At 44.1% G+C, this 16,567-nt stretch overlaps 1 protein-coding gene across 4 annotated transcripts in view; it reads left to right on the top strand.

Annotated features, from left to right (window-relative positions):
* Positions 1-16,064, top strand: part of ddhd1a (DDHD domain containing 1a) — a 59,432-nt gene extending 43,368 nt beyond the window's left edge. For all 4 annotated transcript variants that reach the window (XM_079833463.1, XM_079833462.1, XM_079833461.1 and 1 more), the window contains 3 exons: positions 6,139-6,305; positions 11,551-11,724; positions 15,762-16,064. In XM_079833463.1, the coding sequence (XP_079689589.1) occupies positions 6,139-6,305; positions 11,551-11,724; positions 15,762-15,940 (520 nt within the window). In that variant the 3' untranslated portion in view covers positions 15,941-16,064. The remainder of the gene's footprint in view (positions 1-6,138; positions 6,306-11,550; positions 11,725-15,761) is intronic.
* The last annotated feature ends 503 nt before the right edge of the window (positions 16,065-16,567 follow it).

Here is a 16,567-nt window from a genome sequence, read left to right as displayed (position 1 = left end):
CCAACATGCACATTGTGCTCCCGTGAAAAGTTTGGCCTTGCACGTCTCAATCAGCTCCTGGATCAGTGGTCTCAGGGCACTGATCAGGACACGAGTCAATGGGCTGATCCCTGATCAGTGCCCTGACTACTGAACCAGGAGCTGATGAGACTCAGCCTTAGTTTAAAGTTTTGTGAAACGTTCCCACATCTTGCTAGTTCAGATTTGTTTGCACTCTGTCATTCAGTTTTCTTCTACTGCAACATATGTTAGGGCTGCATTACACTCTAGCGCTACAGCGCCGGAGCGGTCAAATCGCGATATTGCAGGCCCTTTCATTAGGTCACATGAGATCAAACGACTCCTCGACAACAAAGATATTTGTTGTCAATGTCGACTAATCGTTTCAGCCCTAATGAGGCATTGAGCTGAACATCACCGGTCCGCTTCACTCATTACAGGCTCGTTCTCATCAGAACGCCCACGTATTAAAAAATGGTCGGGTTTAAATCGGGCTCAGGCTCATAATTATAGTTAATGTGTCGGGCCGGGCTCGGACACAACGTGCACATGCTCGGGTCGGCCTTGATTATTTTATTTTTTTAGCCTGATCTAAGCTCTACAAGAAAGCATGTCAAAATGACTATTCTCAAACTAATAGATGTTTGGTTCTGCATTTACTCTATGGGATGATTTTAGACTCAAAATGATTAATAATTGCACACACACTTATCGAAGTTTTGTGTTCACAACTATGTCTCTATTTGTACAAATCGCTGCATATTCATGTAATTCTGTATTTTGCACACACAAGTTAAAAGGCATTTGTTTTTGGATAGTAAAACGTGTCTGCAACATTTACCAAGTTCATGGATAAGTGTGTGTGTGCATTTATTAATCATTTTGAGTCTAAAATCATCCCATAGAGTAAATGCAGAAGCAAACATTTACAGTTTGAGAATAGTCATTTTGACATGCTTTCTTGTAGAGCTTAGATCAGGCTAAAATCATCCCATATTACTCACTCTCATGTTGTTTCTCTCAGACTTGGATTTGGATTAGACACTTGATTTTTTTATACTTGATTATTTGTAAGGGCTGCATTACACTCTAGCGCTACAGCGCCGGAGCGGTCAAATCGCGATATTGCAGGCCCTTACATTAGGTCACGAGATCAAACGACGACTCGACAACAAAGATATTTGTCGACAATGTCAACTAATCGTTTGAGCCCTAATGAGGAGGTGCGGAGCCTCATAGACATTTGGTCTGATGACCATATTAGGTCCCAACTTTCGAAGACTCACAAGAACAGTGCGATCTTCGCCTGAAGTGACGAGCGATGTGCTCGCCGTTTGCAGGGCATTAAAGCGCTGTTTTTCAAGCCTCAGCCGCGCTTCATTATAGAAATGTATTGTTTGCATATTGTGGTGTATACAAACTATGTAATAGATTATGGCCAGGGACAAAACCAGCCCGCGCTGTCGCAGTTTAGGAAATACGCCATGGCCAATGAGTGATGTGGATGTTGTCATGTGACCGCATTTTGGTTCGTTTCAACTGGTTCGGACCAAAGCAACAGTGTGGTGTGAAAAGGAACCGAAAAAGCTGAAAAATGCTACAATGTATAATTGTTTGCCCTTGGTTCCGACAAAATGAACCGAGCTAGAGATGTGAAAGCACCCTTCTACTAGTCAGGAAGATTTATTTGCATGCTTATGCATAAATGGTACTCTATATTTCTTCTCTTTTTGTCCTAATTATAGAATTGTTTAAAGAAGTGCTTCTCAATCTTTTTGTCTCGTTGTCCAACACTAAATATGAAGATATTATCTGTATTTCTGCTGTAATTTTTAACTTTGTTATAACAGAAACGGATGAAACTTGATGTTTTAAATTAATTAACTACAATTTAGTTGAACCGTGCTTACATGAAAACTAGTTACAGTTATGGCCAAAAGTGTTGATATTTTTCCAGAAAATGAAGTATTTCTCACAGAAAAGTATTGCAATTACACATGTTTTGCTATACACATGTTTATTTCCTTTGTGTGTATTGGAACGACACAAAAAAAAAACACAGGAAAAAAAGCTAATGTGACATAATTCCACATAAAACTCCAAAAATTGGCCGGACAAAATCATTGGCACCCTTACCTTAATATTTGGTTGCACACCCTTTGGAAAAAATAACTGAATCAATCAATCGCTTCCTGTAACCATCAATAAGCTTCTTACACCTCTCACCCAGAACTCTTCTTTTGCAAACTGCTCCAGGTCTCTCATATTGGAAGGGCGCCTTTTCCCGACAGCAATTTTAAGATCTCTCCACAGGTGTTCGATGGGATTTAGATCTGGACTTTTGCTGGCCACTTCAGAACTCTCCAGCGCTTTGTTGCCATCCATTTCTGGGTGCTTTTTGAAGTATGGGGTCATTGTCCTGCTGGAAGACTCATGATCTCGGACGCAAACCCAGATTTCTGACATTGGGCCCTACATTGCGACCCAAAATCCTTTGGTAATCCTCAGATTTCATGATGCCTTGCACACATTCAATGCACCCAGTGCCAGAGGCAGCAAAACAACCACCAAAACATCTTTGAACCTCCACCATATTTGACTGTAGGTACTGTGTTCTTTTCTTTCTAGGCTTCATTCTGTTTTCGGTAAACAAGTAGATTGATGTGCTTTACCAAAAAGCTCTATCTTGGGGTTTTCCCAGAAGGATTTTGGCTTACTCACGTACATTTTGGCAAACTGTAGTCTTGCTTTTTTATGTCTCTGTGTCAGCAGTGGGGTCCTCCTGGGTCTCCTGCCATAGCGTTTCCTTTCCAGGACAGCTTGAATTTCTTTGGAACTTGTTTGGGGCTGCTTATCCACCATCCGGACTATCCTGCGTTGCAACCTTTCATCAAATCTTCTCTTCCGTCCACGTCCAGGGAGATTAGCTACAGTGCAATGGGTTGCAAACTTCTTGATCATGTTGCGCACTGTGGACAAAGGAACATCTAGATCTCTGGAGATGGACTTGTAACCTTGAGATTGTTGATATTTTCACACAATTTTGGTTCTCAAGTCCTCAAGACAGTTCTCTTCTCATCTTTCTGTTCTCCATGCTTAGTGTGGCAACTTCAATTCTGTCCTTTTTATCTGCTTTCAGGTGTGATTTATATATTGCCCCAGCTGAGTTTAAAGGAGCATCACATGCTTGAAACAAACTTATCCACAATCTTAAAAGGGTGACAATAATTCTGTCCGGCCCATGTTTGGAGTTTTGTGTGAAATTATGTGAAATTAGCTTTTTTTCCTGTTTGTTTGTGTCGTTCCAATACACACAAAGAAAATAAACATGTGTATAGCAAAACATGTAATTTCAATACTTTTCTATGACAAATACTTCATTTTCTGGAAAAATTTCAGGGGATTGCCAACACTTTTGGCCATGACTGTATTTAAAGAGAAAAAAGTTTGTATTCTTGCGAGTTTTGAATATAGATTACTGGTCAAAAGTTTGGAATAATTATGATTTTTTAAATATTTTTGAAGTTCATCAAGGCTGCATTTGTTTGATCGAAGATACCGTAAAAGCAAATATTTGAAATGTTATTACAATGTAAAATAACGGTTTTCTACGTGAATATTTTCTCAAATGTAATTTATTCCTGTGATCTGGAATTTTCAGCATCATTACTCCCGTCTTCAGTGTCACATGATCCTTCAGAACCCATTCTAATATGAGGATTTGATACGCAACTATTATCAGTTATTATTGCTGATCAATCATGAATAATGGTTCTTATTATTAATGTTGAAAACTGTTTTTGCTGCTTAATATTTTTGTACATTTTCTTCAGGATTGTTTGATGAATAGAAAGTTCAAAAGAACAGCATTTATTTGATTTAGAAATCTTTTCTAACATTATAAATGTCTTTATTGTGAATATGGATTTTAATATATTTAAGATATCACTGTGAAACGTCTCCAGTTTGTTACTGGCATAAACATAAGAAAAAACAAGTTTTGTGTGAGTTAATAGTTCATTTCCAGATTTTGTTTTTGGAAATGTATGCAAATGAGAGTCATATAAGGCCTCATTTGCATACATTTCCAAAAACAAAATCTGGACATTGGAAAGGACCCGGTTTAAAATTCTTGGTTGTATTTGTTGACATATTAGATGAGAGGGCTTTTACAGAGGGGATTCTGGGTATCTTATTTTGTGCTTTAGTAAATTAGAGAATCCTGACAATAGCCTTTATAAAATCCTTTAAGTAAAAGGACCTATAACTCAGGATAGGATGATATATCAACAAATCCCCCTGTAAAAGCCTTCAGAGTATGGAAGACTGGAAGAGTTGGTGCTACTGAAGTGGAGAATCTGACTCTGAGTGTGAGGAAAAAACTCATTCTGAGAAAACGACCTTTAAAGTTTTATATTGTATAATTTCATACATTTCTATTGAAACCCCCAGTTCATTAATATCAGTAGTGTATAATATTTAAAACACATGGAAATTGATAAATGAATAAATTATTAATAGCAATAGCCTTAAGCTGAAGAGAACTACCACAACAACAGCAGATGAACTGTCCCTGTTTGCTGTGTGTCCATCTATAACTGAATCTAATTCGTCTAAAATTTTTGTTGTTTACTTTCTTTTTACTAGCTCTTGCAAGCTGTTGCCGTCTTTTCTGTGAACGTTTATGAGCTGATATCAGCGTTTTCGCATTTTCTCTCAGGCGTAGAATAAACAAGGAAGCGTGAGAACCAATCACGTAGTCGGAATGACCAACCAGATGTGTTTTTCGGCTGTAGATTCCCCGGCAAACTTTTGCGGTTGGTTATTTTACAAAGGAAATGCCCATATTTGGGCTGTGTATGAGACTGAGAGCTTTACAATGAGACCAGGCGTGACATGTTTCTGTGAATGGAGACGGCATGAGAGCTCGGGTTAGAATGCTAACTTTTGGTGATTTCTGGTGGAAATCTAAAGGCGCAAGTTGACAAACTATAATGAAATAACCACCTTAAAGGGATAGTTCACCCAAAAATGAAAATTAGCCCATAATTTACTCACCCTCAAGTCATCCGAGGTGTTTATGACATTCTTCTTTCAGACGAATAAAATCTGAGTTATATTACAAAAGTCCAGGCTAATCCAAGCATTAGAATTGGATTCATAGTTGCTCTGTTTTTGAAGTCCATCAAAAGTGCATCTGTCCATCATATAACTGCTCCACACGGCTCTGGGGTGTTAATAAAGGCCTTCTGAAGCGAATCGATGCGTTTGTGTAAGAAAAATATCCATATTTAAAACTTTATCAAGTAAACTTTCGACCCAATGTGCAATGTTGACATAATTTTTGTTGACATTTTAAGGGAGCAAATTGGACCAAAATCTCAAAATTGACCACTGCATGAAAAAACAATGTTTTCACGTGCCATGTCTCGCCTTAATGCGTATCATCATATTAGAATGATTTCTGAAGGATCATGGGACACTGAAGACTGGAGTAATGATGCAGAAAATTACATTTTACAATATATTCACATAGTTATTTAAAATGGTAATATTTTTTTTCCCACAATATTACTGTTTTTACATAGACTGGGTAAACCCAGCCTGATCTGCCGGCGATTTGATTTCGGCCTGTAACTCAGTCTGGAAACCTGTACATTCATTTCTACTCCTTCTGTTACACTTTTGCGGGAACCAATCACAGACTGGCTTATCCACCTGGCGCGCTATTGGCGGGTTTAACACGATGACGGATAGAGAAGCGATGGGTCGTTGATCACGCCTCTTGTGGTCTGATTGGTTGAAGGACTAACCATTTGCATACAGAGTCATTTGAATTATGCTCGTTTATCACGCCTCTTGTGCAGTAGAAAATACAGAGCAGACTAATGTTCAATCTTAAATTGAGCTTGGGCTGGTGATAGCCAGACAAGTTTTTACAGCCTTGGTGAGCAGAAATCATAATTATTCCAATCTTTTGACCAGAAGTGCATTTATATTATTATTATTATTAATGTAAATATGTTTGGAAGTTTGCTGTGGGCCCAGACCCCCGGTTGAGAATCACATTTGCAATAATTCTGTATGTTGGGATTCCCTGATACGATTTTGAATGTTGATTTTGATGTTGTTTTGAAGGTGTAACACCATCAACTCCACTCCATATGATGAGATCAGACCCACATATATAAACGTCTGTAAGGACGTGGTGTCCGACTCAGAGAATGGTCCCAGCACCTCACCTGTCCTGGCCAGCAGACACTACGGAGAGTCCATCACCAACCTGGGCAAGGCCAGCATACTCGGTACATCTGACAAGGGCATGAATAAGCTTCTCTTGCAGGATCTGATTCACTCTATCCTCCCACCACGATTCCTGATGTTTCGTTTTTAGACAATGGGCCTCATTTATCAATCTAACGAGCGCAGAAATCATCTCACAACAGGGTTCACGTGTGATTCATGAAACATTCGTATACCACCGTACAATCCCATCACACATTCATAAATGTGGCGGCTGAAAACTATCGTCATTTGAATTCACACCCTTAAAAATTCACGGTTTTCAAGCCTTTAGGACATGGAGAAACGTAACCCGGCACAAGAAGAGGAAGTATCTCATGAAAGACAAACTGATCTTACTCCAAAAACAACTGTTAACCTCGTAATTGCAAACAATTGCATTCATTTATATGTATATTAAATACCGGTAATAAAACTAAACATTATAAACACTATAGCCCAAGCTGTTTTCCCCTCACTCCACAACAAATCCTTTAAATTCGACGTCATTCAGAACAGAACAAGAATGAAAAATAGCTATAAATTATACATTAAACTATAAAAGAAAACACAAATTAGGCTATAGTGGCATTCATTATAAACAACATACAAACATCAAGCCAAGATTAGTGTATTTAAAGCGAAACTGAAACGGCAAAGGGCTCACCTCTCATTCGGCAAGAATGCTGTATGTTTCTATATCTGCCACGTAACATTTGGTTGCTATTATGCAAACAAGGCTTTGTGCTTTCCTCATGTTTCAATTCCCACGTAAAACGTCCTTCACATGTGCAAAAATGTGTTTGCTTGGGCGCTTCCAGGCTGATTTTAAAGGTCCCATGGCATGGCATTTTTCTATTATTTTATAATGTTTCCTGAGGTGTACTTATATTGTTAGTATGATTTTTACATCATAAAATGTCATAATTTAGAAATAAAAGGCATTTTTTCAATAGTAATGTTTGCCCTTTGGCTGACTGCCCTGCTTCAAGAGGCGTGTCTGCTGTGAGACTTCAGTAAAAACGCCCACTGTTGTGATTGGCTGACATCTTTGCATTTGAAATGAGCGGAGGGGGCGTGGTTTAACGAGGTCTACGACGCACGAGCTGCTGCCAGAGAGACGATGGACCCGAGTTCACTTCACATCAGTTCTGTCAGTCTCAGTTCAGTGAACTGTTTTAGTTACAGCATATACTTCAGGTTATTAGTCTATTTCTAGTCGGAGGGACTGTCACTCATGTCAGAAAGTTAGTAACTTTAGTAAATTATGGATCAGCGCTGACTCGAGACGCGAACCGTTTAGAACGATTCAGTCCGATTTGGTGAACTGGTTCGGTTCACTAAAAAGAACCGATTCAAAAGAATGATTCGTTCGCGAACCGGACATCATGGAGACGGAGCGATTGCTAACAAAGTTATTTATAGTAACTACTGAGTTATGAGAGCGCTGTCAGTCAGCGCGAGTTTATTGTGTTTGTATCTGAGAGTTCTGAATAAACACGAGTCCCAGTCACGCCGAGTCCGTCTTCATCATTATTACCAACTTTGTAACACACGCAATGTACCATTACAGCGAGATGAACGAGTTACGAGTAAGTGTTGATAGCATTATTTTTTAGATATGTTCCAATCATATGAATAGCGTCATTGACGCGCATTGAGTAACTTACACAGCGCAAACAAAGACACAACAGCAGTAATCGAATGTAATCCAGTTTATTGTGGGGAAAGCTGGCTAGCCTAGCCGGAAACCCTCACGCTTACCCTCCTTCTGCTTAATCTCACGCCGCGTTTGGTGCCTCCGCTGTGGGCAGATGCAGTACTGGGGGTCGGGGATGTTGAAGGCCGAGCTTCGGCGTGTGTGAGGTTTATCTCTACAGATGTGACTCTGCCGATGTTGAGCAGAAACTCATGACTGTATGCACATTTAAGAACAGATAGACGCGACGAGGACGTACAAAAACACTGACTCACAAGATAGAAAACACTGTTCTGTCAGGAGAGAGAGAAGCCGCTGCGTGTGCACGAATAATAAATAATTAGCTACACATAAGAAATTACTGATCACAGATCAGAAGGAACTGAAAAAAGACTTCTGTTTTCATTTGTACATCCAAACACTGAGAAACTGCCAGCGTTCACTCGTTCACAAGCCATGATCTCTCGAGCGTTTGCATGGGCGTGCCAGATTCTCTGGGTGGAGGAAAGGGAGGAAACCGTTCCTGCTTGGACATCAAACCAGGAGACTTCAGGATTGGCTCGTCGGGCCTGTCATTTTCTCAAAGGCAGAGAAAGACAGCCAGAACTCGGGTTTACACCGATCAACATTTCTATCCACTTGGGGACAATATTCAGGCTAGGGGAACTCATATTAATGTTGAAAAACCTCATAAAATGAAAATGTCATGCCATGGGACCTTTAAAGGCGGACCATTTAATTTGAAAAAATCATTTGTGGTATTTTTAATGGGTCACATCTAGGAATGAAACGGTTTGGAAATTTCACATCACTATTATAGCGACCCAAATTGTCACGGTTATCAATATTATCACGGTTTTGTTCAAATGAGATGAAAGTGTTCAAAAAGAACAGATGCACACACTTAAAACATTTCAACAAGTTTTATATTTGAAAATAAACAAACAACAAATAAATCAAGCAGCTCTATGCACTTTAAGCTAGATTCGATTCTGTGGGATTTCCTTCCTTATAATGGCCGTCGTCAATAGCAACGCATAAATATAATCTCTAATATTATCTCTGTAAATATATTCTCAAGCAATATTCTCATCAGTGTTCAGCAATGATGCATTTAAATCTAGCATATTTTGTGTAAGAACCCAAACAGTATCCTAGTGAAATAATGCATATCCATATTTTCAAATGATTTGACAGTTTATTTGATTAAATATCAAAATGTGTGCATCATACCTGACACCTAAATGAACACTTTACAGTCAGTTTCGATGACAAAGTCATTCTCTTCAAATGCTATTGAAGTTAGAAACCTGTATAACGTTACCAATGTTGTGTGTAACTTTAGAGACGGTCCCTAAATTCGCCAGCGTTATGGCAGTCATATCAGATGCTCTGTGGTTCTGCTGTGTTTGTTTGAAACTATTCTCGCTGCTGAAATAGAACAAAAACAGTCGATCACTGTATGATGAGTGAATCTCCTGCATACAACCCACGTTTATCTCTGCTTTTAGTGTAGATTTCAGCGTGAGAGCGGCGAGCACACTGAACAAAACTCTGCTAATCTGAAAGCCTCTGATTATGAGACATTGCATTCCATAAAGTCAATAGAAACACGTGTGAGTGGTTATAATGCGCAACGCGATTATAACAGATGGCTTTTGAGAAGACTATAATAAGTTCAACCGTATAAATAACGTTACACCCGCAAATGGCGGTTGTTAATGTCAAGCCCTGATTATTATCCCTTAATGTCGCCCTAGTTTTATCTGAACTTGTTCGTTCACTTCACGTTATTATTTCCCAGACGTAGTTTTGGTATTGAGGTCAAAGTCCACTTGCCTTGTGTTCGCAGTTTTGAAGCGTTCCCCTATTACAGCGACTTTCTTCTGGCATGTTCTGCAGACAGGGTGACCATCTTCCATTAAGTTTCCCTCAGGACTTTTGTAAAAGCCAAAATATGACCACACCTCAGATTTGGTCCTTTTAGAGGCTGAACAATCCCCCGAGTGCTGTCACTGCCTTCTGCCATTTCTTCTCATTCAGAAAACAGCTGCGCTGCGTCAGACTGACGCTGACTGGACAAGATTTACCGCCAGTTTTCAAAATCCTGATAATCACACGCGGTTTTAATGATAATTCAATTTTAAACAATATTACTAACCGTCACTAAATTTTATCGTGAAACCGGTAATCGTTTCATCCCTAGTTACATCACAGACTAGCTTGATCTTACCAGACTCTCGTATTTCATTTCTTCAGCGTCTCCATTGACAAGCGTTCACTTCTCTGAAGGCGGGAACTCTGTTGAAGTTTAAAACAATTGGATCTGCCCAGAGCTGCTCTGGATCTGCCATAACCAATCGCTAACGTTTGGTCATGACGTATGGCATGCGTTTGCCTTAGCATCGCTAGCGTTCGCCTTAGCCAACTCCTTCACCACTAACGGAGCGGGCTGGAAAATCAAACTTTTCCCGAATCCCGTGGAGAGGAGAGCCACAACATCAAGACCACCAACAAAACTCAAGATAGTTCTTACTCCGGCTTTAACTTCTGGATATTCGGCAAGGGGGTAATCCAGCACCAGGAAAGCGTACCTACCATAGGGGCAGCCATTGCTAACCAAGCCATCACCTGCTGTTAGCATCCCATTGACTCCCATTCATTTTGGCCTCACTTTGACAGCGAATAACTTTACATCTGAGGCGTTTAAAGACTCCATTCGTCCATTGTTTATTTCTAAACAAACACGACAATGTATAAAAGGCTCCATTACCTTGTATCTGACACTATCGCCCCGTAGAAAGCGTTTTTGTATTTTCCTTGCTCAGAGTTGCTCTCAGATCGGTCCCGAATAGCTCTTAAGCTAAGACTCCTACGTAAAAGTTTTTAAGCTAAATTAGGAGTTTTCCGAGAGGACTCTTAGAATCTTTATGAATACAGGCCCAGGAAAATAATCAAAATGCTCTCATTTCAATTCTCCGCCAGATTTAGGCTACAATGCTGCATGTAAATTCATGCTAGCCTAAAAATGCTAGCCTAAAAAGACCTGAGGTGAGATTTGATCGAATCCCCACAGGTTTTGCATGATAACGGCCAGTTTTCGGTCATACACTCGTTTTGTAAATGAGGCCCAGTGTATGCATCTGCCTTTGACACTTCATCTTTATTGCCAAATACACTTTATCTAAAGCGTCTGGAACAAGAACAACTGTAGGCGGGGCTTGATTTTGTCTGTGGGGAGTTGATTGGATGGTTGTGGTTTGTGGATCTCATTTGAGTGACAGGTTGCCCCGCCCTCATCATCAGAGATGAGCTGAAGAGGGGGAAGTTACTCTGATTCAAGATTATGAGGCACATGATGTGCACCGATAAATCATTGATAATAAATACTGCAATTTTCCATAAATAATAAGAATAGTCCATTTTAATTTCATGGGGGGTTTGTAGGCAGCGGTAATAAAGGGATTAGAGAGAGAAGCTGTGACTTTGACTAACATTGTAAATGGCACACAGTAATAATCTGAATGACCCGGCGTTGTCCGCTAACCTTTGACCTGGTGTTTGTGCAGGTGCTGCGAGTATTGGCAAGGGCATCGGCGGCATTTTATTCTCCCGCTTCTCTCGCTCGCCCAGCCTGCCATCCATCGGGGATTCTGGGATGTGTGACAGCGAGGACAGCCAAAGCACTTTTTCATATTCAGCCATATCTCCGTCATCTTCCTCCTCTTTATTCGATGCAGCAGGTGTGTACAGCCCACGCTTTGTGTCTTTAATGTGTTGAGATGATGAAGTATACGCTATAGTGTGAAAGAAATGAATGCTTTTATCCAGCAAGGATGCATTGAATTGATCAAAAGTGACAGAAAAGTAAGTATATTCTAATGCATCACCGTTTCCACAAAAATATAGAACATTATAATCATACATGTTTCTTGAGCAGAAAATGATTTCTGAAGGATCATGTGACACTGAAGACTGGAGTAATGATACTGAAAATTCAGCTTTGATCACAGGAACACATTACACTTTACTATACACTGATCAGGCATAACATTATGACCTAATATTGTGTTGTCCCCCTTTTGCTTCCAAAACCGCCCTGACCCGTCGAGGCATGGACTCCACTAGACCCCTGAAGGTGTGCTGTTGTATCTGGTATGTTAGCAGCAGATCCTTTAAGTCCTGTAAGGGCCTCCTTGGATCGGACTTGTTTGTTCAGCACATCCCACAGATGCTCGTTTGGATTGAGATCTGGGGAATTTGGAGGCAGAGTCAACGCCTCAAACTCGTTGTTGTGCTCCTCAAACCATTCCTGAAGCATTTGTGCTTTGTGGCGGCGCATTATCTGCTGAAAGAGCCACAGCCACAGAGAATACAGTCTCCATGAAAGGCTGGACATGGGCTCAACAATGCTTAGGTAGGTGGGACGTGTCAAAGTCCACATCCACATGATGGAGGACCCAAGGTTTCCCAGCAGAACATTGCCCAAAGCATCACTGCCTCCACCGCCACGCCTTCTTCCCATAGTGCACCTGGTGCCATGTGTTCCCCAGGTAAGCGACACACACACACCCGGCCATCCACGTGATGTAGAAGAACACGTGATCATCAGACCAGCACCTTCTTCCATTGCTCCGTGGTCCAGTTCTGATGCTCATGTGCCACTGTTGGTGCTTTGGGCGGAGTCAGGGGTCAGCATGGGCACTGGTCAGCGGCTGTGCCACCCCATACACAACAAACTGAGATGCTCTGTGTATTCTGACACCTTTCTATCAGAACCAGCATTAACTTCTTGAGCAGTTTGAGCTCCAGTAGCTCGTCTGTTTGATCGGACCACACAGGCATCAATGAGCCTCGGCCGCCCATGACCCTGTGGCCGGTTCTCCACTGGTCCTTCATGACCCTGTGGCCGGTTCTCCACTGGTCCTTCATGACCCTGTGGCCGGTTCTCCACTGGTCCTCCATGACCCTGTGGCCGGTTCTCCACTGGTCCTTCATGACCCTGTGGCCGGTTCTCCACTGGTCCTTCATGACCCTGTGGCCGGTTCTCCACTGGTCCTTCATGACCCTGTGGCCGGTTCTCCACTGGTCCTTCATGACCCTGTGGCCGGTTCTCCACTGGTCCTTCATGACCCTGTGGCCGGTTCTCCACTGGTCCTTCATGACCCTGTGGCCGGTTCTCCACTGGTCCTTCATGACCCTGTGGCCGGTTCTCCACTGGTCCTCCATGACCCTGTGGCCGGTTCTCCACTGGTCCTCCATGACCCTGTGGCCGGTTCTCCACTGGTCCTTCATGACCCTGTGGCCGGTTCTCCACTGGTCCTTCATGACCCTGTGGCCGGTTCTCCACTGGTCCTTCATGACCCTGTGGCCGGTTCTCCACTGGTCCTCCATGACCCTGTGGCCGGTTCTCCACTGGTCCTCCACTGGTCCTCCATGACCCTGTGGCCGGTTCTCCACTGGTCCTCCATGACCCTGTGGCCGGTTCTCCACTGGTCCTCCATGACCCTGTGGCCGGTTCTCCACTGGTCCTCCATGACCCTGTGGCCGGTTCTCCACTGGTCCTCCATGACCCTGTGGCCGGTTCTCCACTGGTCCTCCATGACCCTGTGGCCGGTTCTCCACTGGTCCTTCATGACCCTGTGGCCGGTTCTCCACTGGTCCTCCATGACCCTGTGGCCGGTTCTCCACTGGTCCTCCATGACCCTGTGGCCGGTTCTCCACTGGTCCTTCATGACCCTGTGGCCGGTTCTCCACTGGTCCTTCATGACCCTGTGGCCGGTTCTCCACTGGTCCTCCCTGACCCTGTGGCCGGTTCTCCACTGGTCCTCCATGACCGTGTGGCCGGTTCTCCACTGGTCCTCCATGACCCTGTGGCCGGTTCTCCACTGGTCCTTCATGACCGTGTGGCCGGTTCTCCACTGGTCCTTCATGACCCTGTGGCCGGTTCTCCACTGGTCCTTCATGACCGTGTGGCCGGTTCTCCACTGGTCCTCCATGACCCTGTGGCCGGTTCTCCACTGGTCCTCCATGACCCTGTGGCCGGTTCTCCACTGGTCCTTCATGACCGTGTGGCCGGTTCTCCACTGGTCCTCCATGACCGTGTGGCCGGTTCTCCACTGGTCCTCCATGACCCTGTGGCCGGTTCTCCACTGGTCCTTCATGACCGTGTGGCCGGTTCTCCACTGGTCCTCCATGACCCTGTGGCCGGTTCTCCACTGGTCCTCCATGACCCTGTGGCCGGTTCTCCACTGGTCCTTCATGACCCTGTGGCCGGTTCTCCACTGGTCCTTCATGACCCTGTGGCCGGTTCTCCACTGGTCCTCCATGACCCTGTGGCCGGTTCTCCACTGGTCCTTCATGACCCTGTGGCCGGTTCTCCACTGGTCCTTCATGACCCTGTGGCCGGTTCTCCACTGGTCCTTCATGACCCTGTGGCCGGTTCTCCACTGGTCCTCCATGACCCTGTGGCCGGTTCTCCACTGGTCCTCCATGACCCTGTGGCCGGTTCTCCACTGGTCCTTCATGACCCTGTGGCCGGTTCTCCACTGGTCCTTCATGACCCTGTGGCCGGTTCTCCACTGGTCCTTCATGACCCTGTGGCCGGTTCTCCACTGGTCCTCCATGACCGTGTGGCCGGTTCTCCACTGGTCCTCCATGACCCTGTGGCCGGTTCTCCACTGGTCCTTCATGACCCTGTGGCCGGTTCTCCACTGTTCCTCCATGACCCTGTGGCCGGTTCTCCACTGGTCCTTCATGACCCTGTGGCCGGTTCTCCACTGGTCCTCCATGACCCTGTGGCCGGTTCTCCACTGGTCCTTCATGACCCTGTGGCCGGTTCTCGACTGGTCCTCCATGACCCTGTGGCCGGTTCTCCACTGGTCCTTCATGACCCTGTGGCCGGTTCTCCACTGTTCCTCCATGACCCTGTGGCCGGTTCTCCACTGGTCCTTCATGACCCTGTGGCCGGTTCTCCACTGGTCCTTCATGACCCTGTGGCCGGTTCTCCACTGGTCCTCCATGACCGTGTGGCCGGTTCTCCACTGGTCCTCCATGACCCTGTGGCCGGTTCTCCACTGGTCCTCCATGACCGTGTGGCCGGTTCTCCACTGGTCCTTCATGACCCTGTGGCCGGTTCTCCACTGGTCCTCCATGACCCTGTGGCCGGTTCTCCACTGGTCCTCCATGACCGTGTGGCCGGTTCTCCACTGGTCCTTCATGACCCTGTGGCCGGTTCTCTACTGGTCCTCCGTGACCCTGTGGCTGGTTCTCCACTGGTCCGTCATGACCCTGTGGCCGGTTCTCCACTGGTCCTTCATGACCCTGTGGCCGGTTCTCCACTGGTCCTTCCTTGGAGCACTTTTGATAGAGACTGACCACTGCAGAGCGGGAAAACCCCACAAGAGCTGCAGTTCTGGAGATGCTCTGACCCAGTCGTCTCGCCATCACAATCTGGCAAAACTCGCTCAAATCCTTACGCTTGCCCATTTTTCCTGCTTCTAACACATCAACTCTGAGGACAAAATATTCACTTGCTGCCTAATATATCCCACCCACTAACAGGTGATGAAGAGATCATCAGTGCTATTCACTTAACCGGTCATAATGTAATGCCTGATCAGTGTATAAACACATAAACTGTGTTTTTGATCAAATAAACACGACTGGTGAGCGTAAGAGCGTCTCACTGACCGCAAACCATTGAATTTCAGTTGACAGTTTTGCCATCATGACTTTCTTCCTGCTGTTGTAATGATTGTGTGTGTTGTGTTTGTCACAGTTGAGATGGAGCATCGCATGGACTTTGAACTTCGGGAGGGTTTGGTGGAGAGCCGCTATTGGTCGGCCGTGACCTCGCACACGGCCTATTGGACCTCGCACGATGTGGCCCTGTTCCTCCTGACATTCATATACAGACAGCAGAGCACAGAGCAGGCAGGAAACCCCAAGCCCCTGTAGCACAGGCAGTAAAGACTGACCCACGCCTACACTCTGCACACTTTAAACAACACTTGTGCCTCTGAGTTTCTCCAAAGCCTTCCCGTACGCACAGGCCGGACTATGCAAACCTGCCGCACTGGTTAAGAAATGTCATATTTTTTTAATATAATGTAAGTCCAAAGATCTCCCCTGAGCCGTAGGCCGTATGCAGCACACACACACACACACACACACACACACACACACACGCAGGGGTCAAATCAGTGTGTTTGAGTAGTCAGCGGGACATTATACGCCCATTCTTTAAATGCGTACTTTCATTTTCAACATCTGTTTAATGCAATAACACGTTTAACTGAATGTTTGTCGTTAGCACTGTTGTGTTAGCCCTCACAAATAGATGTATTTATGAGACTGACGCACATGATTATGAATGATTGTGGATGGCTGCACTGCAAAAAATGCTTTTCTTACTTAGTGTTTTTTTCTTGTTTTCAGTCCAAATATCTAAAAAATCTTACATTAAGAAGCATTTACTAGACAAGCTAAAGATTGTGTCTTGTTTTGGGGGAAAATAACTCAAAATTATCATCCATCCATCTATCATCCATCATCTATCTATCATCTATCCATCTATCATCCATC

The sequence above is a fragment of the Gobio gobio genome, assembly GCF_949357685.1.
Source record: "Gobio gobio genome assembly, chromosome: 13".
Lineage (NCBI taxonomy): Eukaryota > Metazoa > Chordata > Actinopteri > Cypriniformes > Gobionidae > Gobio > Gobio gobio.
This window is presented reverse-complemented; position numbering and strand designations above follow the sequence as displayed.